The sequence below is a fragment of the Spinacia oleracea genome, chromosome 2 (genome assembly GCF_020520425.1).
Source record: "Spinacia oleracea cultivar Varoflay chromosome 2, BTI_SOV_V1, whole genome shotgun sequence".
Taxonomy (NCBI): Eukaryota; Viridiplantae; Streptophyta; class Magnoliopsida; order Caryophyllales; family Amaranthaceae; genus Spinacia; species Spinacia oleracea.
Window position 1 is genome coordinate 78,888,930 of NC_079488.1, and position 24,081 is coordinate 78,913,010.

General features: G+C 37.2%; 3 protein-coding genes across 3 annotated transcripts; 2 read left to right on the top strand and 1 right to left on the bottom strand.

The window, feature by feature from the left end:
* On the top strand, positions 1-462 carry LOC110777094 (uncharacterized). The gene has a single exon (XM_021981708.1). The coding sequence runs from the start codon at positions 1-3 to the stop codon at positions 460-462; it is 462 nt and encodes a 153-aa protein (XP_021837400.1).
* Positions 463-1,678: 1,216 nt separating this feature from the next.
* Positions 1,679-12,130, bottom strand: LOC110777089 (SEC12-like protein 2). Its single transcript, XM_021981703.2, has 10 exons — positions 11,727-12,130; positions 11,389-11,483; positions 10,186-10,336; positions 9,625-9,716; positions 5,006-5,105; positions 4,674-4,749; positions 4,457-4,577; positions 2,885-3,001; positions 2,731-2,798; positions 1,679-2,027 (listed from the first exon to the last, which is right to left on the bottom strand). The coding sequence occupies exons 1-10, from the start codon at positions 11,967-11,969 to the stop codon at positions 1,921-1,923; spliced, it is 1,170 nt and encodes a 389-aa protein (XP_021837395.1). The 5' UTR covers positions 11,970-12,130; the 3' UTR covers positions 1,679-1,920.
* A 6,540-nt stretch (positions 12,131-18,670) lies between these two features.
* On the top strand, positions 18,671-23,926 carry LOC110777091 (uncharacterized). The gene is made up of 2 exons (XM_056837104.1): positions 18,671-19,119; positions 21,486-23,926. The coding sequence occupies exons 1-2, from the start codon at positions 18,915-18,917 to the stop codon at positions 21,623-21,625; spliced, it is 345 nt and encodes a 114-aa protein (XP_056693082.1). The 5' UTR covers positions 18,671-18,914; the 3' UTR covers positions 21,626-23,926.
* The last annotated feature ends 155 nt before the right edge of the window (positions 23,927-24,081 follow it).

Here is a 24,081-nt window from a genome sequence, read left to right on the forward strand (position 1 = left end):
ATGGAGATCATACTCTCCTCAAAGAGAAAGCAAGGGTTTGTCAATGGAACCCTTGAGAAAGATACAACTGATTTAACCAAAGTTGAGCAGTGGGATACCTGCAACAGTGTGGTGCAATCGTGGATAATGGCTGCAGTATCTCAGAGCATTAAAAAATCAATCTTGTTCGTAGCAAATTCAGCTGAGATTCGGAAACAATTAAAGACTAGATTTTCTCAGTCTAGTGGCTCAAGGAAATACAAATTGAATAGAGAAGTTTATGGTCTCAAGCAGAAAGGGAAGTCTGTAAGTGATTACTACACTGAAATGCAAGTCTTATGGCAAGAAATAGTTGCACTCAGTTGTAAAGCCCTAGCTTTACTCTCACCTGCAGATGCAATAAACAGAGCAGAAACACCCAAACAACAAGGCCAAACAACAGAACTGAAAAAAGGATATATAAAAGAAGGGAAGATTGATTGATTCATTTGGTCTTTTGGCCAACGACCTCTGCCTATACGGTTGTAACTTAAGAAAGACCTTACCTCCCACTTCAAATAATTCATCCCTCCTTCTTTTGTCATATGGTCTTCCCGGTAACTCTCATGAATACAATACAATACAATACGATCACTGTGTTTTCGTTTATTTGTATAAACTTAACTTGCATTGTCCTGATTGTGCTCATAAGATCAAGAGTCCTCTTTTGAAAATCCAAGGTACATCCATTGCTGTTCCCTTTCTCATGTTTTGATTTTACCAAAGCATGTACAAGATCTATAGACTTAATAAATAGCTCTCTGAATTACTCTTTTTACTACTACTACTAGAACAAAAAAATAGAGGTCTATGATTAAATTAAATCTAAAAATAGCATATGTATATTCCATTGAAGGTATGTAATCGCTTAAGCTAAGCTTTTGTTTACCCCTAAACCCATAACTAACTTTTTTTTTTTTTTTTTTTGGAATAAACAAATTAATTCATTGATAAAAAGTCATACAACATCTACATAAAGATTGAAATCTAACAAATACATAACAATCGAATCAAATAAAAACTTCCTTTCACCATAGCTACGATCGTAGTATATCAAACATTCTGTATACCCTCTTTTATATCGCCGTGATTTACAACCTTCCTTGACGATGGGGTCTATAGATCTATTGTAGCCGTGACAAATATGATTTCCGTCTGATTCGTCTGATTGTGGTCGAAAGATTGACATCCTCTTCGATCCCACATAAATCTTTACCAAAGAAACAACCTGAACTAAACTAAACACACAAAACTTAACTAAAAACAAAACCATCATAGGGGTACTTACTACACCGAAACAATCAAACCCACCATAGAAGTACTTACCACACTGAAACTATGTAGTTTTATTGAGATCTAACGCAAAAACACAACAGAATTGAAAGAGAAGGGGCAGAAATAACCAAATTTCCGAAGAAAATTGACTATTTCAACCCTAAAAAACACCCTAATTTTTGTAAACCCTAAAAAGAGAAAGAAAAGAGGGAGAGAGGGGAGAAGCGGCACTCTAGTTTAACCCATAACTAACTAACAAGGTAGGAAGCCCTCTTAGGAGGTATTTATTAATTTATTTCACTCAATCTTGGGTTTCCATGCTAGGTGTTAGTTATTGGAAGAAACCAACTACGTAGTACTTTCTTTCCGATCCTCACAGCACTAGTATCTAAAACAAGTCAAAAATACGGCATTATACACTCGACTCCAACAATTATGAAATTTTGATGTTCGAGGCACTAGTAAAACAATATCTAACATGTTTTTCTTCTGTCACTTAAAATTTCAGTTGTCAACACAATCACTTCTGGTATAAAATAATACAAATACATTATTGAGCTGTGTCTAAGACAAATTTTAGACATGGTTATACTTGAAAGAGGCTCCAATATATCTCATCCGCAAACTTTAGTCAAACCTAGTTAAGAATCCAGGAATCATTCCTTGTCTCATCAAGAAAGCAACGACAATTGCAACTAGTAGTATCATGAAAAAGATGATCCCATAGTTGAAACCTGCATCCACCAAAATAAAGACATTTTAGTACAACTGCTAATGAGGGAAATTTTCCTAGGCAATTAAAGTGATTCACTGTTCCCTTCTGAGAATAAAAAGAAACCAACAATTAATATATCGTCTATTTGGTTGCTACCAGGGAGAAAGCAGAACAGGACAACCTTTATGCAAATAGTAGTCCAGTGGCTTGCATTGTTTGCCAAAAGGCCTATTTCTTGAAACAGCAACGTTGACTAAGAGTGAGTGCTTAAGGTCTAGGGGCTGGATGGTAATGCATTTTCAGATTATGTCTTCCATCTTCTTAAAAGTGTATGCAAAACTTCAAAGATTAGCATTATTGATTATTTGTCAACATTCTCTAGCATAGCATGGCCAGAATTAAGTCAACTAACATCTGCTTAGCTTAGCTATGAGGGTTAGTTACCACCGTCCTGTTTTGTTAGGGCTTCTCTTTCTCTAGTTTTATTAGCAATGAAAAGAACACAGCTTCTGGTTCTTTACAAACGAAATAAGTAAGTATCATATGTTCCCTTCTAACCATCTTCTAATACGGCCATTTGACATCCTGATCCTACAGCTAGCCTTTACCTTTACATAGTTTATATGATTGTTAGTTGTGCAATTCGATCATGAGGAAAATGGATTATCACATTGAAATTGAATAGACATGTAAATATGTTTCAAACAAGAGTAAGGACAAACCATTAGCACTTCTTTCTTGAACCAGTGTCACTCTGACACTTGAATCCATGGAAGCAGAACACAAAGCCCTGGACATAGAGCCATAACTTCAATGTCAATTCAATACTCCTAAATCCAGATGTTTTAAGTAGGGTACTAGGCAATGGTTCCTAACCTTGAGTCGTGTGAGAAAGTCAATGCAGTTACCAGGCCCAGGTGTGCCTTCTTCACGTTCATCTGGACTTGCATCTTTGATGTATCTCTAATCACGACGTCTCCTTCATTGGTCCCACTACAAGTACACATCAATGTGGAAATTATAAGAACACATACAGCAAGAAGCATACCCATTCCAACCCATGCAAAGCCCTCATCCACAAAATTCAGAATCTTACAATCTCCACCTCAATTTCTACCAGCACACGAACCTATTCTTCATACAGTGTTGCATAACTAAGTAAATTATAATGTATCAACCAAAGCAAAAAAAGTAGCTTGATCCAAAAATCTAAGTTGTAATCTCATTTTAAGATTACCAATTTATACGAAATATAAGAAAAGCCACATAAACAGAAACACAGTCCTTAGAGAAAAGTTTTAATTTGATAATGCCGGCAGATGTCACTTATTTTCAGAAGAAAATGGATCTAAGAGCTCTCAAGTTTGTCAACCAAACAGGGGATGAAAATCATGAATGATTAACCCTACATATTCTACAAAATCATGAATGATTAACCCTAAATATATAAAACAGATGAAGAAATTGACCAAAAGAGCAAAAGAAAGAAAAAAACAACACTTACATGGCTAGAAGCTTTTCACAGTAAAAGTAAGACGTTTGCCGGTGGCAACATCAGAAAAACGAATTGATTGACTATTGAGTGCAACCCCGCCAGTCAGGTAAAGAGGCAGTAGCTGTTGCTATCTATTTCGTTAACCTTCGCTTAAGCGACTACGTACGTGATGAAACCCTTGAGCTAGCAAAACCTCCCATCCGACCATTGTTAACCCATTGGTCGTTAAGCCGTATTCTTAAAATTCCTACGTTCCTTTTTTTTAGCCAACACCGTAAACCTAATTTTGAACCCTTTTTAATTATTCTTCAAAAACATGAACAATTTGTTCGTCTTCCGGAGCGCCGGGCTCGGCTGGCCCGCATGGAGCCGAGGGGCTGGAAGAGCGAAGATACAGGAAGAAGAGAAGTAGACTTGCGTGGTTGAACACGCGAAAGAATGTGGAAAAATTCGGTCCTTGCGCGGGTGTCTCATCCCTAACCTAAGACTTGCCAGAGAATTCTCTACCAGTCTTCTATCCAACAGGCAACAGCGCTGACTTTCGTTGCGGTGAACTCCCCCTGCCTACCGACCTTAACTTCTCTTTCTTTTATGTGCCCCTTTTAATTTTCGATGTTGGCTTTTTATTTTGCTTTTGCACTTAGTTTTTTTTTTAGTTTGGTTTGCAAACTTATTTAAATTCAATAAAGACATTTGTTTTTTGTTTTCGTCATTGCTTGCAGACTTATAAATTTTTGCAAATTATTTGGACTAAATCCTAGTTTGGATTGCCTACGTATCCGCCTTAAGTAAACTTAATTTGGAATCAAGTCGCGTGTAGTTCTAGCTAGAAAATCATGAATGATTAACCCTACACATTCTACAAAATCATGAATGATTAACCCTACATATATAAAACAGATGAAGAAATTGACCAAAAGAGCAAAAGAAAGAAAAAAAAAAGCAACACTTACATGGCTAGAAGCTTTCCATCAACTGAGACATTAAATGCAGTAACTGCATCCCGGCCGATATGCTTTGAAGCTATTCTTTTCCAGGATCTGGTGTTCCACGATATTATACTCCCACCTTTATCTACATTTTAAAGCAAAGTTCATCAACCACTCTTATGAAGATTGATCATATGTAAGATCATAAGAGCACAATAGCAGTTAGCAAATAAGTCTTTACCTCGCATAGCAATTGTGTACAGAACCTGGTCCCTTTCACTACTTTGAGAAAATCTGCAAAACCTGAAATTCTCATCCTGCACCAAACATTATCAAGTTTAACAAATGCAGATTAAATGGCTACAAGCCTACAACCAAATTGAAAGGAAAATGAGGACAACTTCGTTTGAATTTTATGCTAAGATAAACAACCATGACCCACCGCAGGTCCAAATCAAAGGTCATATGAAGTATAACAATTCTGAATAAAATAAGACTCCTTTCTGTATTTAAAAATAAAATTACAACCTAAAAATAATATTGGAAACATATAAGTTTGATTACAGTTCTCACATTCTCCTTGGGTAAAGTAGCTACAGCTTTTGATGAAGTTACATCCCAAACCTTGCAAGGACCACCACTTCCTAAAGAGACCAGATACTTTCCATCTACACTGCAAAATAGACACGAGCAAAATATAAAATTACGATGCATAGTTAAGAGTTCTAAAGTTTGACAATAATATGAAACAGCAAAGTACGAACCTGACCTAGAGGATATACAAGATGAAATTCAATTTTGGGATTCTTCCATTGTTTGTTATATTCTTGGAGCAAATCCTCCCAATCACATTATGGAGGGATTCGTTCGCCAAATTTGGGGGAAATTGGGTGTGGATAAGGTTGCTCATTGGGGAAGGGTGTGTTCATTGTTCGGATGACGACTGTTGGAAATAGGGATAAAATCCTGAAATATGGGTGTCAATTTTTTGATAAAAAACCTTTGATTATAAAACCATGGACTGCTGATATGAATGTGGCTAAGGATGAGATCAAAATAATTCCAATTTGGGTGCAATTTCCTTCCCTTGATTTTAAGTATTGGGGGGAAAGGAGTTTGTCCAAAATTGCAGGATTGGTGGGGAAGTATGTGAAAGTGGATCAAGCAACTCTAAAATGAGAGAAATTGCTATTTGCTGGAGTTCTTATCGAGGTCGGATTGCAGCAGGAGCTACCTGATGTTGTGGTGTTTGAAAATGAGAAAGGGGAGATTATGGAACAACATGTGATCTATTCATGGAAACCTACCCATTGCAACTATTGCAATGGGTTTGGTCATGCAGACATACAATGTAAGAAAAAGTATAAAAGGGAAAGGAGAATGAAGACAACTGTGAGGCAGCCAGAACCTTCACAACACCCTGAACCTTTGCGGCAACCTGAACCTTCGAGAGACACAGAAGGATTTCAAATGGTTCCTTTTAAAGCTAGTTCAGGGCAAACACAAATGTCAACAAAGGGGGGTTCTAATAAGGTTGTAACAATAAATTCTTTTGCTGTACTGGATGCTAAAGTCGACCTAGGCCAATCAGACCACTCTGATGTTGACTCGGACGACGAAGAAGGCAGCCAAGTTGATCATGTTACTTATGAAAATGGTGATACTGAGAGCAGGGGGTTGAGCCCCCCTTCTCAATATGGATAGTATGTTAGTATGGAACACTAGAGGATTGAACAAAAGGCACAAACAACAAGCTGTGAGTAACTTCATTCACTCACATAAAGTGCATATGTTTAGTCTTCTAGAAACAAAGGTCAAAGCTACTAAGATGGGGGATTTGTACCTTCGTTTATGTCCCGGTTGGTGCTTCACATCCAACATTGCTTGGCGTGGTGGGGGTAGGATTGTTTTGGCATGGAATCCAGCAAGCTTTACGGTTGATATTCTTGAGTGCTTAGACCAGCTTATTCACTGTAGAGTAACTCCTTCTGGCTCTACTTCTTTTTTCTTCTGCACTTTCATCTATGCAATGAATGACAGGGTTGAAAGAGAGGCACTGTGGAATGATTTGTGTAGGTTTTCTAACGGCATTACTCAAGCGTGGTTATGTATGGGTGATTTTGATTCGGTGCTCAATATAGATGAGAGAATTGGTAGGCCTGTTAGATTGAGTGAGATAGACCCTATAAGGAAATGCTTTGATCACTGTCAGTTGGTAGATGTGAAATTTACAGGGAAATTCTTTACGCGGAATAATAAGCAGGAAGGCCATGATAGAGTCATGTCTAAGATTGATAGAGTAGTTGCAAACTCAAAGAGGCGGGATGACTGTGTGAATGCTGAAGTTACTTTCCTCCCCGAGGGGGACTTTGATCACAGCCCTGCAATTATTAATTGTTAACAGCAACATTCAGGGAGAAAGCCTTTCCGCTTTTTCAATATGTGGGTGGAAACTCCTAGCTTTCTGGATATTGTTAGAAAACAATGGCAGAAATGCATTTCTGGATGCACTACGTTTGGTATTGTCCAGAAGTTGAAAATGTTAAAGCAAGATTTTAAGAAACTGAACAATGAGGGTTTCTCAGATATCCAAGCAGTAAGTCTAAAAGCATACCATGATCTTTTAGGGCTGCAAGAAAAACTTCAAAACAACCCTCATGATGCGGATATTGCTTCTCAAAAAAAACAAGCTGGAATCGCTTACAGGAAAGCTCATCAAAATTATGTCAGCTTCCTGCAGCAGAAGGCAAAGGTGGAATGGCTGATCGAAGGAGATGACAATACCCACCTTTTCCATCAAAGCTTAAGAATGAGAAGAGTGCAAAATAGAATCAACTCCATACACAACTTAAATGGGGTATGGAAAACTGAGCCCAAAGATGTTAATGCAGCTTTCTTGGACTATTATATGCAGCTATTAGGGACTGAAATGACTGATAGGAAGAATGTTCATAGTAGTGTGGTTGCTAATGGGCAAGATCTTGACAGAGGATCAAAAGGCTCTATTGAATCTAGACTTTACAGATGCTGAGATCAAGAATGCACTGTTTTCTATAGAGAGTGAGAAAGCTCCTGGGATTGATGGATTCGGGAGTCTTTTTACATAAAGTCCTGGGAGGTGGTGAGTCCGGAAATTATCAAAGCAGTCCATGAGTTCTTCGATACAGGCAAGCTTTTAAAGCAATTGAATGTTACTGCAATGTACTTCACAAGTGTATCACAAAGCTTGTTTGTACTAGACTCAAGATGGTTTTGCCTGACATTATTTCTCAGAATCAGGGAGCATTTGTTGCTGGAAGAAGCATCATTCACAATATCCTAATTTGTCAAGACTTGGTAAAGCACTATAAAAGGAAAAATGCTCCTAAGAATTGCTTGATAAAAATTGACATCAAAAAGGCATATGACACTGTGGATTGGAATTTCTTAGAAGAAATGATGGCTGCCTTGAGTTTTCCCGACAAATTCATCAAGGTGGTGATGAAATGTATTTCTACACCTAAATACACTCTGCTCATTATTGGGTGCACCCATGGATTTTTTCATGCAAAACGGGGTTTAAGGCAAAAGGATCCACTTTCACCTTTGTTGTTTGTCCTGTGCATGGAGTATCTCTCTAGGGCAATGATGTATGTGGGTAACATGCAACAATTCAAGTTCCACTCAAGGTGTGCAAGATTGAAATTAAATCATCTCTGTTTCGCTGACGACCTTTTAGTCTTCTGTAAAGGGGAATACCAGTCTATTCATCTTATGTTGCAAAGCTTAAAACTATTCTCAGAAACAACAGGTCGGCATGCAAATAATACAAAATCAGCTTTGTATTGTTCTGGTATGCAGGAAGATGAAATTAAGAGAGTTACTGATGTATCCGGGTTTCAACTTGGTACTTTCCCGTTTAGGTACCTGGGAATTCCAGTTTGTGCGTCAAAGATCAAGGCTGCTGATTGTGATATAATCTTAGACAAGATGATTGCTAAAATTAAAATATGGGGAACGAGAAATCTCTCTTTTGCTGCAAGATTACAACTCGTCAACTCTGTCCTCATGAGCATGCATGTTTATTGGGCACAAATCTTTATCTTGCCCAAAGCTATTTTGAAGAAAATGAACTCGATATGTAAGAGTTTTCTGGGGCATGGCTCTCATGACAGCTCCAGACCTGGATATGTGGCTTGGGAGCAAATTTGCAAGCCTAAGAAAGCTGGAGGCTTGGGTATTAGGAATGTCTTGATATGGAACCAGGCAGCGGTGGGTTTGGGACATATCAAGGAAACAGGACACATTGTGGGTAAAGTGGGTTCATTCTGTGTATATTAAATATCTGAACTGGTGGAGTTATACAGCTCCCAGTAGTGCTGGATGGGCTTTTGAGCACATCTGCAAACTCAAGAAGAGAGTAATGGAGGTTGCTGATATTCAGAATTGGCAAGGTAATAGAAATTACAGTATAAAGAAGATGTATGAGTGCTTATGTGGGACTCAGCAGACCAAACTGTGGTCTTACAGTGTGTGGTGTAAACTTTCATTGCCGAAGCACAACTTTATTGCTTGGTTGGCTTTGCAAGAAAGACTCCAAACCAAAATTAAACTCTGTAAACTAGCAGTTACAAATGATCCATTATGTCTCATTTGTGGGGATTTCCCTGAATCTCATCAATACTTATTGGGTGATTGCATTTATGCCCAACGATGTACAACTTCAATATTGGAATGGTTAGGGATCAGGGACAAGAAGAGAAGTCTACCTCAACTACTAATCTGAAGAAGACAAAGGTATACAGGATCTCATTTTAAGAAAAAAAATCTTGCTGCAAGTGTAATTAGTACCATTTACGTGGACAGCAAGAAATAGCGCACTGTGGAATGGTATTCCTAGATGTGAGAGGATAGTCCAAGAGGTGAAATATAATGTAAAGCAAAGAGTTATACATGTACATAAAAAATCAGTTAGCATGGTAGACCAAGCTTGGTTTAGTACCTTGTAATACTTTCTTTAGTTGAGTTCTTTAGTTGTTTCAGGCTATTTGTAGCCTGGTAGTGTTCTATGTATAGCCCCTTTGGTGATGAGGATGGCCTTCCTAGAAGGTTTGCCCCGATCCTTATAGGATTTTTGTTGTAAATTGGTTATTGGATGAAATATATTATTTTTACTTACCAAAAAAAAACAACAAAAAAAAAGAAGTACGAACCTGAAATGTAGGTCCTTCACAGAAGTATATGCTTTCTCCTCATTAAATAGAACTTCCAAGCTGGGCCACTTGAAGACTCTTAATTTGCCATCCTGTACTGCAAAAAAATTGGAAAGCCATAACATTGTGTTTTACAGGAAATCTGACATAAGATATGAAAACCACAAAATTAGCTAAATAGTCCTTCTGCAAGTTTCCTAAGATAGTATGTGAGTACGTCCCAATGCAATGCTAAGAAAGATTGCTTTCACTCTATAAACCAGAAAATTATCTCCTTTTACAGGCAATATACTACAGGGATAATCTTGGTCAAGCTAGCAGGCCATTATTTGACATAAGCTAACCCCAAGGTTATCTCTGCTTTGCACACTCCAACACAGGAGAGGAAAATAAACAGCATGAAAAAAAAAGAAGGAATAAAGAAGTCACGATTAGAGAAGCATAAACATTATGTCATAACATGTACAAGAAGTCACCTAATTCAGAAGGAACAATATGATGTAGATATTACTCAATTGCACATTCAAACATAAGAGCAGAAATGTAACGAATCATATATACCTCACCGCCAGCAGCAAGCAAAGAGCCATCCTCACTGAATGTTATAGCCAACTGTTGGCCAACATCTTCCAACTTGGTACGCATCTTGTCCGACGAAATTAAACCCAGTCTCTCATTTTCATTATTATTAGTCACGTCCCAATCAAACCACCTATGCAAAAGCAGAGTAGGTTTAGTTTAGCTCTCTGCTGGACATGTACACACAGGTCATTCATCATGTGTACACAGTGACATACAGACATCATCATACATTACTTTCCCGAATTTCCATTGCCTCACTTCTTTTAAGAAAATTTGATGTAACGTACTAATGATGGGGGTTATTCTAAGAAAACATATACGTAGAAATAAATAATCCTGGTTGTTATGCAGTAAGGCTCTGTTTGGTTGGGAGTAAACATTTTCAGTGTAAAATGATATTCATGGAAAACAACTTACACGAAAACACAATTCCAAAATCGGTTTTTCCGTTGTTTGGTTCCATGTAAGAAAAATGATGATTCGAAAGGAAAATGAATGGGAAAAGTAAACAGGTAGTGAGAGAAGTGTACAAGAAATAAGGATAAGGAAAGGGAAGGAAAACAGTTTTCCCTTCATTTTGAAGGGAAGATGGTTTTCATAATTGGGAGAGTAATGGTACTCCTAGGAAAAATGGTTTTACACTCCTTTGCAAACCAAACAATGTAAAATTGAAAATAGATGAAAATTATTTTCCAGGAAAATGTTTTACGCCCTACCAAACGGAGCTTAAGTGTTTAAACTATCTAGTTGTTCAGAGTTTACCAATTCAGAAGAAATCCTCTTGAGTATCATAACTAAGTGACTCTTGTATAAATATTTATCCGCGAGTTCTCTTTCTTTTTCCATAACCAGGTACATGATGTTCCAGACACGTGAAATTAAAGCCGACGCCACGATTGTTCCACACGCATAGCAGCGTGCAACAACCAACATAACAAATTAACAGAATTTCCATGTAAATACAAAATCAACTCATATCCAACTCATATCCAGTTTGAACTTTCCTACATAAATAGCTGCAATATGCCAATATACAAGCCTATGGCTCCTTTCTTAAAGTAAGTGATTGAAATTAAATTATGAATCGCCGAAACAAAATGCAGTCCAACAAAATTCAAGATCTAACAAATCAAAATTTCTAGAAGACTGAAACGAGGTTTTAATTCTGGGATGTAAAATTACCTGCAGCTGCTGGGAAAAGAGCAGATAAGACCATCACCCCTAGGATGAACTGCCATTCTGTAAGGCAATTCATTAGCAGTTCCAACTCTGGAAACCTAAATCAGATAAAATACCAACTTTTATCACTTCCACCTTAAATTAAAACCTTTAAACAAAATCAATCAATAATTTCAAAAACTCAACAAGTACGCTGAATCAATCATCTAATCAAGGTAAATTTATCATTCAACGACACAATTACACATATTCCATCTGAAACTAAGTTCAATTTCTAAGATTTAACCAAATCAAACAAAAAAAATCAGAAATCGTGATTTAGAAATTAGAGGGGAGCTTACAGGTTGAGAGGAGAGAGAATTAGCGGAAAAGTCGAACTCTGTTAGGAGAATTGCGTTGGGAATGCCGCTACGGCCTTCTCCTCCACCGCCGGCGAGAGCCAGAAATGCGGAGGATTTTTCTCCGTCGACAACGGCATCGTCGGGATTATGATCGTCGGAAACGGTGGATATGGTGGCGTTAGAGGGGACCCAAGCAGCTCCGTAGAGAGGAACACCGTATCTCTGGGTGTTGGGATCTTCCATCTTTCTCTGGTCCTCTATCGGGTTCACTTGCTCTGGTTTGGTTGTACGACTTGTTGGATCTGAACGCACTTGAATTCATTCACCGCCAACGCACTTGAATTAACAAGTTCCAAAAGGAGACTTTAGCCACCCAAGGCCCACCGCCCGGACCCGGTCACTCGAGGTCTCATCATAAGTTGATCTCAATTTAGTTTATTTAGGGTCTGTTCGGTATTGATTTTTTTTTTTACGCACACAACGAAGAAATATTATATTAATAAGGCATTAGTCTAACATAGATACAAAAGAGTCGGGACAGCACCAAAAACTTACAACCCGATTTACAAAAGAAGCCCTTAACCTAACCCACCAACAAAAGGCCCAAAATATGTCCCCCCACTGACGTTAAAGTACATAACTATAAATCCCATTTAAACATGGCTGAGGAGAAAGAACCCAAAATCTTCTACTTCCCACTGATGTTATCTCCCTTCTGACTGCCCATAACTGAATCCCCTGCATTTTTCCTGGTAACAGCTGAAGTGGTAACCCTTGTTGCTATTGTTCCAAAGAGAATTTCCGTTGTAACCACTCCTAAACTGTCCTCAGGTGGTGGCGGTGCTTCTAAATCGATCACTGAATGAGACTTTGCATTGGTACTTGCTCTTGACAACTCACCTTCCTCCCTAAGCTTAGTTTTTACATGTTCCAACTCCCCCTCATAAATCAGAGAAATAAACTGAGGTGGATTAAGGAACATTTTGTGGCCAACTGCCATTTCCAACGCAAAATGTGCTAACTGATGGGCCAGCTTGTTATGCATACGCGGAATGTGATGAACCTCCAAAGAAAGGAACCTTGTCATGAGACAAGCCACATCCTTTAGAACTGGTGCCAATTCGTGGTGATATTGATCATCCATAGAGCCCAATAACTTAACTAAGATCTCAGCATCAGTCTCCACCTCCAAAAGCTTAACATCATAATCAACGGCCATTTGCAGACCTTCTCTTATTGCATAAAGTTCAGCTGCCAATGGAGTAACATCATTGTATTTGCTGGTAAACCCAATATACCAGTTGCCTGTATCACTCCTGAAAACGCCACCCCCACCTGCTACATTCTTCGCTTTCCAACTGCCATCAACATTTAGCTTGAGATAGCCTTGGGGAGGTGGTTTCCAGGTTGGACTTCTCTGCAAAAAGTTGGTTGCTCCCTTACCCTGCAGGACCTTATTAGTAATGCTATACTCCACAAAAAAGGAATTGTAAACTGAGAAAGGCTTAATCATTTGGAGCTTGAAAACAGCTCTGTTCCTTGATTTCCAAATATGCCAGACCATAATGGAAAATACTGTTTTCCAATCCATACTCAAGGAAAGATTATACTTAATCCAATCACTCCACTCCAAACTAAAGAAGAGATGCATATTTACATCCCTAATAAACTTTAACCTTGCAAATACATAATTCCACAAAATACTAGTTTCCCAACAATCTCTAAATAAGTGCAAATGAGTTTCCTCCATTTGACCACATCTAGAGCAAAGTGGAGAAATGGAAGGAAGAAAAGTAGATAAAGCTTTTGCTACAGGTAGTATTTCATGAGCACAGTTCCTTATTAACATTCTATATTTAAAAAGTGTAGCAATTTTCCATAAACATTTCCAGGGAATAGGGGTAGAAGTGATGATATTTTCAAAATTTTCATTAAGCAATAAATTATAAGCTGATTTAATTGAGAAAACACCATTAGTGGTTCCTGACCAGCGAATGTAATCATCAGTGTCTGATTATGTGATTAAGGATATTCTAGCCACTCCTTTAGTTCGGTATTGATTTTAGTTTTTAGTTTATAAAAAACGGATAACCAATTTTAGTTTTGTTTTTAATATTATTAAAACCAATTTAAAACACCAATTATAAAGCAGCTTTTAACTTCTATATTTTGGAGTATCTTTTTATTTATCAAAGCCACGTGGTATTTATATCTTCAAACAACCCGCCATTTGTCCATAGAAAATCATCTGCAAATTACTTTTCTCTCTTTTCTCACCTCTACTTAACAATTAAAGTTGATCATTAATCTATATATCTATCTATATATATAATATACTAAAAGAGAGGAAATCAATATGGTGATGACAAATGTCACTCATTGATTCGCCTCTCTTTTAATATAAAATAATATATATATATATATATATATATATATATATATATATATATATATATATATATATATATATTTAAAATTATCTCTATTATAAGTATAAAGAATAATTTCAAAATCTTAATTAAACAAAATGAAATTATACGAAGTAGTATACATGCACAATCTTTGACTCATTAGTCATTACTAATGTAATATCACAACATTTATTTCCATAATTAAAATATTACGTAATGTAATATAATCTATAATATAAGTTTTTAATTAAAAAGTAGACATATATTTTATTGACTCATATAAAATCTGAAAATGAATATATTAAAACTCTAGAAAACAAATGAAAATTTAAATGAGAATAATTCAAAATGAGTAAGAAAATGTAATGGAAATGTTTTCCATAATTGGTAGACCAAAGTTTACTAATTTGTAATACAAATTTAAGTTTGTTAAATTTGTTTACTATGGAGTACTATTATTAATACAATATTATTAATAATTAAGAAATATAGTACCATGAAAATTTGTTTACTATACCGTGCATAATTTTGTTTGTTACTATGCACTTTCTAGATATACAACTATATTATTCTTATAAGGTACTTTTTTTTGAGAGAGAATTATTCTTATAAGGTACTTCGTATATTGAATGGTGTAATATTATGGTAAAAAATACAAAATAACAAGATTTTATAATATGGTTTTAGTATTAAGTGGGCATAGATTCTTAAGTGATGGATTAGAATGATAAAAAATGAATTTCTATTTTTTCTAATAATTTTTTCAAAAAGTGTAATAAAAATCAAAAGCTTATAATATGAAAAAGTCATAACAAGGGCAAAAGATGATCATATACATATATATAGCTTAGAGAATTTTTAAATTTGCATTTAAAATTTATATTAAGTTCGATTTAAAAGTTGATGAATAAGATAAATTTTTTGAATGAGTCAAAGGGGTGGGTATGAAATTTTTGAATGAATTTTTGGTCGAATAATTAAAGTGGATGGATATTATAATGTATCATATTTGGTCAATATATCATATTTGGGGTGATTGGGAAGAGATGATTTTGGAATTTCTAACTCCATAAGCCATAGACTTTGTAATGGTTATATCTTATAAGGTTTATATATATTGTACGGAGTAGTATCATATATATTATAACAAAATTATTATTAATTTTTTTGCAACAATGTACAAAAATATTATTAATGTAAAGGATTGCAGTATTACTTATATATAAACTTTCTTGTGAAATTAACATTTTGATATGTAAAGTGTATGTGAAGCTCCGTCGTTGACCGAGGTGTACGATAATATTTTATACATTGGAAACATGAGAAAATATAACCAAACTCTTTGAGTCTGTATTATTTCTTCCTCAAAATAAATCATTGCTAAACTAATCTACTTCATACAATCTTAACTTTATATGGATAATGTAAGATGTACAGAGTAACATTCTTAGGTGAAAATCTCATTAATTAAATAATAGTATTTGCTATTGAATTTGTAGAGTAATTAAAGAGATTTTCACCTGAGAATGTTACTCTGTACGGAGTACATCTTACATTATCCATATAAAATTATATCGGACACATGTTTAAGGAAAAGACCAATAAAACAAATAAATTATTAAGTGTAATAAAAGGGAAGGGTAAAACAACTACTATGAAGTGTAATAAGAGGGAAGGGCCTGGGGAAATGGTAAATGCACTATTGTTAAGGAAAAGACAAAAAAAAACAAAGAAGGAATTGGGGGGTATTTCAGTAATACACTGTTACATGAATAGTAATCAAAGTTCAAAGCTTTATAAGTGTTAGGATTTGGGACTTTTGAGTTGTTTTCTTTTTGAGTTTCATTAGATTTTTAAGAAGAGTTATTAAAAAATAATAGTATTTGTTATTGAATTTGTAGAGTAATTAAAGAGATTTTCACCTAAGAATGTTACTCTGTACATCTTACATTATCCATATAAAATTAAGATTGTATGAAGTAGATTAGTTTAGCAATGATTTATTTTGAGGAAGAAATAATATAGACTCAAAGAGTTTGGTTATATTTTCTCATGTTTCCAATGTATAAAATATTATCGTACACCCCGGCCAACGACGGAGCTTCACAACTAGTTTATTTTTATTTCATAGTTTCTACTTTGTCAATTCTCTACGGTTCATGTTCAATACGTCTTTAGAGAATCAAAGTGAGCAGCAAATTGGATAGCTAATGTAGCACATTTAGTTACATGTTCTATGTAAAATTGTATATTCAGCCTTGTAATAGTCAACAGTTAGTTTTGATTGTAAATGATGATTAATTATGTTGGTTTGTAACTTGAGAGGTCCACCGAAGTTGAGCCATTTTATATGGCAAGCATGTAAAGAAGCCTTTGAGTGAAGGACACTCTCAATAAGCGTCATGTTTGTGGTAGTAGTGTTTGCCTGGTTTGTGGTGATGCACAAGGAACGATTATGCACAAAATTAGGAGTATGGAAGATACAATGGTAAGGTGAGTATGACAACAAGGTCTTTTCATTTTCCTTCAGCTTCGTCTTGGGTTTTACCTCCCCACAACAGGATTAAAGTGAACGTATATGCACGTATCAGATGGAAATAGTGCGAGCTTCGGGGTTGTCATTAGAGATGAGACGAGATTGCTTCTCCTTGCGGCTGCGGCTGCGGCTGTGAAGAAGATTGTAGCTAGTTGGCCTCCCTTTTTAGCCGAGACAGGTGCTGCTAAATACGGGCTGGAGATTGCGAGAAGGATTGCCTATGATAATGTCATTCTAGAAGGTGATGCAATTAACATCGTCAGAGCTATCCAAGAGAGACAAGAGGGAGCAACTACTATTTTTCTGATTTTTTAATGACATTCATAAAATTAGAGTATTGATTTCAATTTATTTATGTGTGTCCATTTAGAAGAGAATGTAACACAGGTGGCTCATTCTGTTGTTCGATGGAAAATCGATGTCAATTCCGAACGTATTTGTATAAACTCGTTCCTTTAAAGCTTACAAACTTTGGTGGAACTTGACTTGATTTAATAAAATGTCTGTTTATTTCTCCCCTAAAAAATTAGGAGTTCCCCTCGCTCAAAGGGATTACTAATATTTTTTCTTATTTATAAAAAATAAAAATAAAACTAGGTCGTAAAGATATACGGAGTATATTTCTCGTCCACATTATTGTTCTTTGTGATTCGGGGCGACTCGCAAAATCGAATGTTATGTTCCAATAAGGTGAAAAGAGCCCAATACAAGTACTTCGTAGAGCTGTCAAAAACTGACCCGACCTGAAAACCCGACCGAACCCATAACCGATCATGACCGGAATTTCAGTAAATCAGGTAACCCGTAACCCGACCCGTACCCTCACCGAAAAACCCGACAATCGATTTTAACACGATGTTGTATGACCCGAACCCGACACCCGACCGGAAGATGACTATTAATCGAACTGACCCGACCAAACACTGATCTAAACCCGATTCGAACAAGAACCGACAATGACTTTAACCCGATTTTTACCACATAACCTGTTATGACTCGGCCTATGGAGTAAATATTTTACACTTGAATATTTTGAGATGACCAAATCAGTTATTGACTCGATTGTAACCGTGTCCGATATATTTCATTTCTCTTCCCTTCCCATCTTTCCTTAAACCAAAAATAGGAAAATAAAATCTCTTTCTCTTCCCTTCTTTTCCTTTCTTTTCCCTTCCTTTCTTTCGTCTTCCTTTCCTTTACTAATAATGAACCAAATAGGGCGTTAGAGTAGAAACTAGAAAGGTATGGATCCTTTCCTTCTCTAGTTTTCCTGAATTTTTCTTCGAATTTCCTTCCCCCTTTCCCAATTTTGGGGTTTTAGTTCAAGTATTACATTTGTAAGCTCCAAAACTTTTATCTTTTTCCTTAATTGAACAGTTATGTGAGTCATTGGGGTTTAATTTATTGCAATTTATCTTCTTTTTTCATTTTTCTTGTTCACATTCTTATCTTTTGATTTGATTTTATGCTTTGTTTAATAATTTCTTGTTCAAAATTTTGGATTGTTATCTGGGTCTGTCGAAATTCCCTCTACTCTCTTTTTAGGGTTGTGATTTTTGTAGTGTTTAGTTAAAATTTGTCCCATTTTTTTGGGTTATAGCTGAAATTGAACACAGTTCACTTAATTAATCGGGGATTCTATTTATCTTTCTTGAATTTTTTTAAATATTAGGTCATGATTATTATGGTTGATTTTGAAGTTTCAAATGTCGGGTAATTATTGATTGGTTTGAATAGTTCCCATATCAAATTGTTGCTCTGCATATTTGGTTTGGTGTTTGGGAAAAATTCTGGTGTCGAAATTTACATATTGCTGCTTTTCTCTGTTTACAGTGCCATCATGGCAGCAATTTCGCCTACATTCTCGATAAAAAGCAGTAGCTGCACTTATTCGAGCAGTAAACGGAGCCTGAGCTCTCCGAAAGCTGTATCTTTGTCAAGTTGGGTGAATGGTACTCCTAAGGTTCAGTCCTTGCGTCTGTCTTCATCATTTGTTTGCTCCCCGAATCAGATTATTAATCTAAAATCTGTGAGCCCTAGGTCTACACAACTAAGAAGAGCAATAAGGGGTTTGGAGATAAAGATGATGAGTGTTGATGCTGGGATTGGTGTGATGGGTACTATGTTGGGGATGATGAGTTTTTTTTGAGGAAGACGGTACTGTAGTTCCCGTGACTGTGATAGGGTTCAAGGAGGGAAATATCTTTACACAAGTAAAGACAGAGTCCACGGACGGGTATAATGCAGTTCAAGTGGGTTATGAGAGACTTAGAGATCGCAAGCTCACCATGCCCGAGTGGGCACTTGAACAAGGCTGGTGGATTCCCATGCGTCATCTTCAGGAGTTTCGTCTTTACTCCCAGTCAAAAGCTTTTGTTTGAGGAACTCTTCAAGGAAGGTGACATGGTGGATGTCTCTGGTACAACCATTGGAAAGGGGTTCCAAGGTATCTTTCTCACTCTTGATTACCTTTTTTATTGCTGTGTATGCTTTCCAATTAATTGTTCATATGTTTAATTGATGTGAAGTATCTTGTCTGAAATTTATGGTCAATTTAGAAGTCTCTTTCAGTCCAAAAAACAAGCTTCCAAACTAACAACGTAGCCAGATTCTTATGAGGAATTGATTCTTAGGGTTCTTGTTTGTGGTTAAGATGCACCTTTAATAGTTGTGCTTAAACCCAAAGTGGAGTTAAAAGATGATTGAGACAGTCAGCGGACATATCAGCCAGTAGAACACCATCTTCCTAACCCCAGAACAAGATAGCTTCATAGTCTTCCCTGATGGACCTGAATAACCTACCTGCCACCTGGTATATGCTGTTTACATTTGACAAAATATAGCATTATCATATCAACTCATCAACATGCAGACACTAGACAGCACAAACATTAATAAAACTAAGGTAAAACGAAACCAAAAGTTACTGCCAGTAGATGTTGGAGGAACAGCAACATGACAAGTTGTCAACACTGAAGAAACCACTAAACAACCAATTGTCTGTTGGTTCAGTGGTGATTGGGGCTGAACTTGGTAGGGAGGACCCGTGTTCGATCCCCCTGATATGTGCGTTTTATATAGTGTTTTCACCCCCGTCCCTTAGTACTTTTATGCGTCAAATAAGCTCTTAGGAGCCGTTTTTAGTACTAATCTGTGTATTTGAGTGTGCCTTGAGTTTCAGGAATACTTGGTGAGAAATTGGTCTTTTTAGTCCCGTTTCTTGATGATTTAGGCCACTACGTGATCCCGAGGGAGTTCAGGACGACTTTTGTCGACTTACGGGAGCCTTAGATGATTCATGATTGAGCCCCGGAAGTTAGACTCGGTGTTGTGGACGAAGGGCGGATCACTTAGCCCTCCGCTCGGTTGATTGCCTCTCGCCCATCGGGCGAGCAAACAGAGGGACAGGCGCAGAAGGCGCCCGACGGGCGGGATCTCGCCCGGTGCCCACCGGGCGCCCATCAGAAGCAGCAGCAGCAGTAATCGCCTTTCGCCCGACGGGCGAAAGCCGCCCGACCGGGCGCGCGGAGAAGATTTCCAGAAGTCTCCCTTCGCCCGGCGGGCAGACCTGCGCCCGACGGGCGGGTTACGAGCTGGTCGCCCGACGGGCGGAGAGCTGCCCGACCGGGCGACGACAACCCAAGGCGCTGTGCGCGCGTCCTTCTTTATTCTTTTCCGGTTTTTCCTTATGTTTTTAGGCTAAACTATAAATATAGCCTTTGTTAATTTAGTGAAACACCTTATTATCTCATATTCAAGAATTAAACACTTAGTTTTATTTCTCTAAGCTTAGTTTTTTCTCTCTAATTTTGTTCTAAACACTTAGTTTATTTTCAATTAAAAATTCAAGCTTTCATTTGCCATTGTTCTTCAATTAGGTATTATTCTGTATTTCAATTCTTTGTTTAAGCTTTAATTATGTTTTCAATCATGTCAATTGCTTTGTTTATTGTTAATATGCTTGAGTAGTCTAATTTCTAGGGTTTGGGAATCCATGAATAACATGAAGGGACATTGAATAATTGTGATTGTTGGCATTGTAATTAATTCCTATTGATTGGTTATTATTACTATACAATTAGATTTGCGCAGGTTTAATTGTGGTAGTTTGGCAATATCAAGCTAAGATTCGAGAGATGCAATTTGATGTTTAGGCTTTTATCAATAGGTGGAATTATAGTTAATACGTAGCGAGAGCCCGTTAATTCTAAGTCTATGATTAGTATCGATTCGAGAGAACATGCTAATCTAATTAACTGCTTTGTTGATTAATGTGATTGTTTATCGTCCTGGATTGTTATTTGTTGGTGAACCTATGCCCTAGATCCTTTAAATTCCTGAATTCTTAATTGTTTAATTATCGTTCGTAGTCTTAGCATACAAACCAACCAATTCTTGTTTCCCAATAGTCTAATTTAGTTGATTAATAGTAGAAAGAACACTGTTTCCCTGTGGATTCGATCCTGACTTCCCTTGCTACCTAGCTAGTGGACCTTAGGTTATTTTTGATTAGGTAATACGACTTTAGCCTGTCAAAATTTGGCGCCGTTGCCGGGGAAACGGTTTTATTATCTGTTGTTGATTGCTTATCCTAGATTATTGTTTGTTACTACTCAAGGAACTCACGTTCCTTGAGACTAAATCTCACATTGTTTTGTTAGTCTTTGTCTATGCCCAGGACCGTAGGTACTAGTAATCTTACTCCATTCGATCCTGAGCCTGAAAGAACCTTTCGTAGACGAAGAACTTTCATTGCACAGTGTGGGAATTACTCTGATTCTGATCATAATATTGGCGATCTTTTTCCTTCAGATACAGATTCAGTTTCAGAGATAGAGATGGGTGACGAAAATCTGATACCGCCACCTACCCCACGGCTTACAGACTATTCTAAGCCAAGTCTGTCCGTGCTACCAAAGGCGATCATGCCTTCTATTACCTGTATATATTAGGTATGTTTTTTCTTTTCTTTTCGTATTCCTTTATTTTGGTGTGTTTCTTTGGTGTGTTTAATGCTTTCTAGATTAGTTTATTGCTTTGAAAAAAAAATTAAAAAAATAATACAAAAATACGTTCCGATGAATACAATATCATGCTTCCCTGTGCCCCTTGAGCGGAAATTGTTTTAATTCTTGGTATTTGATGATGGGCAATGTAGATGTGTTAGCCATGATTTGATATTCGATTGCTTTGATGCCTAAACATGAGTCAACTCCGACTAACTGCTTGTGGACTTGGTGCTTGACTAGTTGACTTGGTTAGGATGTGTGTTAGCTTCCTGGTGTGTCGTCGATTTTGAGTATTGGTTTGCAACTATTAGTAATGTTTTATGACTCATATACATGCACATTGTGAAGGACGAAGGCATTTTTCTATTTAGGTAGCCTTCAGATGAAATTAGATACATTTGTTCCCTCTTTTTCTACCCATGTTGTGCTTGTGCCATTTATTCGGTGACTAACCACATTACAAGCCCGTAAATTCCCCATTGGTTACTAGTCCCAAGCCTAGCTTGGGGGAGCTAATAGTAGTGAGGTGAGGGAGTTGTAGTGTGATACATTTTGAGCATATTGAGTATTGAAAAGGGAAGTTCTTCTTATCATGATTGTTGTTGAAAAAATGAAATGAAAAATGAATGAGATGAGGAGAATAAAAAAAATTGTGTGAAGGTTCCAAAAGAAAAAAAAAATGAGATTGAGCAAGAAAAAAAAAAAGGGAAGAAAAAAAAAATCGTTATTCTCAAGTTGAATCAAGCTTTTGTCACTCCGGTATTACAATTTCTTATCTTCATGAGTGATTGGTTACAATTGTGAAATCAAGGCAAGAAAGTATAGTGTGGTTGTTTGTTGTTTTTATTCATGTGTTGAGTGGGAGATTATGGTCATTGTGTTGATTGATCGCGGTTGTTTTTAGGATTTATGCTCCCCAAAGCCAAGGCTTTAAGCTCACATTTTACCCAAACTTACCGCACCCTTACCTAAGCCTATCATTACAAGCTTGAAAGACCTTCCGACCTTTGTGCATAGAGTTGTATTAATGTGAAAGTAGTTGTTTATCAACGCAAGTTATGACATGACACATTCCGAGTCGACTACTAGGTTGAGTGTATGTTTTTCTAGACACACGAGTGTGTAAGTTTGGGAGGGCATTGTTCACTTATATGTTGGGAGGAGAGCGAACGGGTACATCTTTTATCCGCCACATAAATGAGTGACGAGTGTGTGAGCACTAGTCTTGAATTACATTGTGCATTTGTGGTTCGCTTTGCGTGACGATTGTTAAGGAGGATTAGCAATTGAATGGACTTGATTGGTTGACATTGATGCATACTTGTTAGATTTTACCTTGGATTATGTGTTCATTTTGAAATATGTTGGGGGTGAAGTTGGTTTTGTGTTCATCGATGATTTCTTTGCTTAGGGACAAGCAAAGATCTAGCTTGGGGGAGTTTGATATGTGCGTTTTATATAGTGTTTTCACCCCCGTCCCTTAGTACTTTTATGCGTCAAATAAGCTCTTAGGAGCCGTTTTTAGTACTAATCTGTGTATTTGAGTGTGCCTTGAGTTTCAGGAATACTTGGTGAGAAATTGGTCTTTTTAGTCCCGTTTCTTGATGATTTAGGCCACTACGTGATCCCGAGGGAGTTCAGGACGACTTTTGTCGACTTACGGGAGCCTTAGATGATTCATGATTGAGCCCCGGAAGTTAGACTCGGTGTTGTGGACGAAGGGCGGATCACTTAGCCCTCCGCTCGGTTGATTGCCTCTCGCCCATCGGGCGAGCAAACAGAGGGACAGGCGCAGAAGGCGCCCGACGGGCGGGATCTCGCCCGGTGCCCACCGGGCGCCCATCAGAAGCAGCAGCAGCAGTAATCGCCTTTCGCCCGACGGACGAAAGCCGCCCGACCGGGCGCGCGGAGAAGATTTCCAGAAGTCTCCCTTCGCCCGGCGGGCAGACCTGCGCCCGACGGGCGGGTTACGAGCTGGTCGCCCGACGGGCGGAGAGCTGCCCGACCGGGCGACGACAACCCAAGGCGCTGTGCGCACGTCCTTCTTTATTCTTTTCCGGTTTTTCCTTATGTTTTTAGGCTAAACTATAAATATAGCCTTTGTTAATTTAGTGAAACACCTTATTATCTCATATTCAAGTATTAAACACTTAGTTTTATTTCTCTAAGCTTAGTTTTTTCTCTCTAATTTTGTTCTAAACACTTAGTTTATTTTCAATTAAAAATTCAAGCTTTCATTTGCCATTGTTCTTCAATTAGGTATTATTCTTTATTTCAATTCTTTGTTTAAGCTTTAATTATGTTTTCAATCATGCCAATTGCTTTGTTTATTGTTAATATGCTTGAGTAGTCTAATTTCTAGGGTTTGGGAATCCATGAATAACATGAAGGGACATTGA

What these genes read in the sequence shown, in the direction of transcription:
- LOC110777089 (XM_021981703.2), bottom strand. Translation starts at nt 11,969, where the DNA reads ATGGAAGATCCCAACACCCAGAGATACGGTGTTCCTCTCTACGGAGCT. An exon ending in ATTCTCTCTCCTCTCAACCT is followed by an intron (nt 11,484 to 11,726) that starts GTAAGCTCCCCT and finishes TATCTGATTTAG; the next exon opens with GTTTCCAGAGTTGGAACTGC. An exon ending in GTACACAATTGCTATGCGAG is followed by an intron (nt 4,578 to 4,673) that starts GTAAAGACTTAT and finishes TTTAAAATGTAG; the next exon opens with ATAAAGGTGGGAGTATAATA.
- LOC110777091 (XM_056837104.1), top strand. Translation starts at nt 18,915, where the DNA reads ATGCAGTTCAAGTGGGTTATGAGAGACTTAGAGATCGCAAGCTCACCA. An exon ending in CATTGGAAAGGGGTTCCAAG is followed by an intron (nt 19,120 to 21,485) that starts GTATCTTTCTCA and finishes TTTTTCCTTCAG; the next exon opens with ATACAGATTCAGTTTCAGAG.
- LOC110777094 (XM_021981708.1), top strand. Translation starts at nt 1, where the DNA reads ATGGAGATCATACTCTCCTCAAAGAGAAAGCAAGGGTTTGTCAATGGA.